Genomic DNA, 2,403 nt, shown 5'->3' on the forward strand with positions numbered 1-2,403 from the left:
ATCACCAGAGCCCTGCAGGTCGAGGCTGCAGTGGCCGGGAGCGGCTACTGCACTCCAGTCTGAGTGACAGAGTGAGACTCCAACTCAAAAAAAAAACAAAAACAAAAATTTAGAAACAACTGTAACTACTTTTGTGATAAAGGGAAATTTTTTTAGTTTATAGGATAGAATAATCTTCAGTGACTAAAAATCGTATTTTAAAAAATACTAAAACTAGCAAAAATGCTATTAAAATTATACCAATGTATCTTTGGATGACTTTTATTTGGCTCTTCCTATTTTTTATTGCTTTTCAAGTATTACACGACTTCATGTAATCAGAAAAAGTTCTTAGGCTTTGGTTTATGAAAAATAGCTTGATGATGCTGTCTCTCTTAAGCCACTTGCCTCAGAAGATGGATACTCTTTATGATGTGATGTGAATTTCCGTCTAGAAGCAGTTTTCAGGTTCTTTCGTCTCCTCTGATTTCTTTTTGGAAATTGAATCAAGTCAATGCTGTCTTTTATTTATGTAACAGGGTAGAGTTCTTTACAAAGTGCGCTGGAAAGGGTACACGTCGGACGACGACACCTGGGAGCCCGAGGTCCACCTGGAAGACTGTAAGGAGGTGCTGCTGGAGTTCCGGAAGAAGGTTGCCGAGAGCAGAGCCAAGGCCGCCAGGAGGGATGTCCAGGTGCCGTATCTCCTCACTTCATGTACTTATGTGCACTGTAAATGATGTACACATAGTAAAGTATACAGTGCTACAGTACTTCTTAGTGTGTGCGCCATATGGCCATTTGGTTCTCATGTCACTCAACAGACAGTTTGGCCTGAATATTGGCGTTTTCCTTTAAGTTAAGACTAAGATGCAAGTGGGAAAAAAAGTCAAGCCAGAGACCCTCACGTGTTCATCCATGATGTGAGCAACTTGCTTTGCATATTTTACATTTAATCTGCTTTACTCACCTGTGTCTTATGTCTGCTTTTCCTGCTAAAGTGAAACAAATAACTCTCAGACTGCTCCATAAAACTGTCCGTTTTGCTCTCTAGGGTAATTCACAGACTGACTGTCTGGGCTCATTTTGCTTTCTTTCTGCACTTCAGTCTTGGGCTGTCTTATGACTTCTCTGTAGCTCTTCCCGACGTAGGCAAGGATAGAGATCAGGGAATTCAGATCTGCCAGCAATAATGGAGGGTGTCTGTGGTGGCTGGGAGTGGGTCATGCTAAACAAATACACACATTGGTTTCTGGATGCTCCTGCGGGATTCGTCCATTTGTTTTATCCTTGATTCTCTTTCTCTAGGAAGAATTGAGTTAGCTATGTTGATGAATCTTGTAAGAATTTCCCCATTTAGTTTTTCTAAATTTTGTTTATAGCTTCTATCTCTAAATCGAAACAACTCACATTCAACTTTTTGTTTTTGCCTTTAGAATTTTTACTTTTATTAGAAATAATTATAATCTTAGAATATTGGTAGGGAGTCTTAAACTTTGAACTATATAGTTAAAATTTCTCACATTAGGAAATGGATTTTTGCTATTTATTTATGTAGAGTTGGAGTCTCACTAGGTAGTCCAGGCTGGAATGCTGGCTCACAGCCACTGCAGCCTCGACCTGCTGGGCTAGGTGATCCTTTCACCTCAGCCTTCCAAGTAGCTAGAACTACAGGCACAGACCACCTTGCCTGGCTAATTTTTGTGATTTATTGTAGAGATGAGGTCTCACCACATTGCCCAGGCTGGTCGTGAACCTACAGGCTCAGGCAATCCTTTCACCTCAGCTTCCCAAAGTGCTGGGATTACAGGCTTGATCCACTGTGCCTGGCCTATTACAGACCTCTTTCTTTGGGGCACTGCAGTCCCCTCCAGGGAGTTTCTCCAACATCCTGGACTTGCAGGCAGTTCAGGTTTCAGGACTGCTTCACGTTCTCAGTCATAGCAAGCTTAGTGGATGTCCCACCAGTGGAAATTCTCTGCTGCAACGGTGCCCCCAAGCTTCTGCCATAGGCCCCGCCCTCGCTGCACACAGGACTGAGCACCAGCACTCCACCCTAGCATGTCATACACACAGAATCAGGACTCCACCTTTGTTCTGCCCTGGCATGCCTGGTTGGTACTACGGAGGTGGGTGGACAGCTGCTGTTCCCAGCAGAAGGTCGGGACACATCCCTCAGCCAGATGCAAAGTCCATTTGTGACCGTCAGCAGATGCAGTGCACCGCATGGGGCCTGTTCATGCCTGGGCTCTCCTCTGGACTTGGCCTGCGTCCCTTCAGCCCCACACGCCAGCTGCAGCCTCCACTGGGACTTCAGCAGACTGCAGTGTTTTTGTTTTTGTTTTTTGTTTTGAGTTGGAGTCTCACTCTGTCACCCAGACTGGAGTGCAGTGGCCGCTCCCGGCCACTACAGCCTCGACCTGG

At 44.9% G+C, this 2,403-nt stretch overlaps 1 protein-coding gene across 1 annotated transcript in view; it reads left to right on the forward strand.

Annotated features, from left to right (window-relative positions):
* LOC103258951 (M-phase phosphoprotein 8-like) overlaps positions 1-2,403 on the forward strand; it is a 20,759-nt gene that overhangs the window by 8,945 nt on the left and 9,411 nt on the right. The window contains exon 4 of the mRNA XM_021711632.1: positions 519-674. Coding sequence (XP_021567307.1) covers positions 519-674 — 156 coding nt within the window. The remainder of the gene's footprint in view (positions 1-518; positions 675-2,403) is intronic.

Source organism: Carlito syrichta, unplaced genomic scaffold, assembly GCF_000164805.1.
Source record: "Carlito syrichta isolate Samal-C Ts95f unplaced genomic scaffold, Tarsius_syrichta-2.0.1 Scaffold302419, whole genome shotgun sequence".
Classification (NCBI taxonomy): Eukaryota; Metazoa; Chordata; class Mammalia; order Primates; family Tarsiidae; genus Carlito; species Carlito syrichta.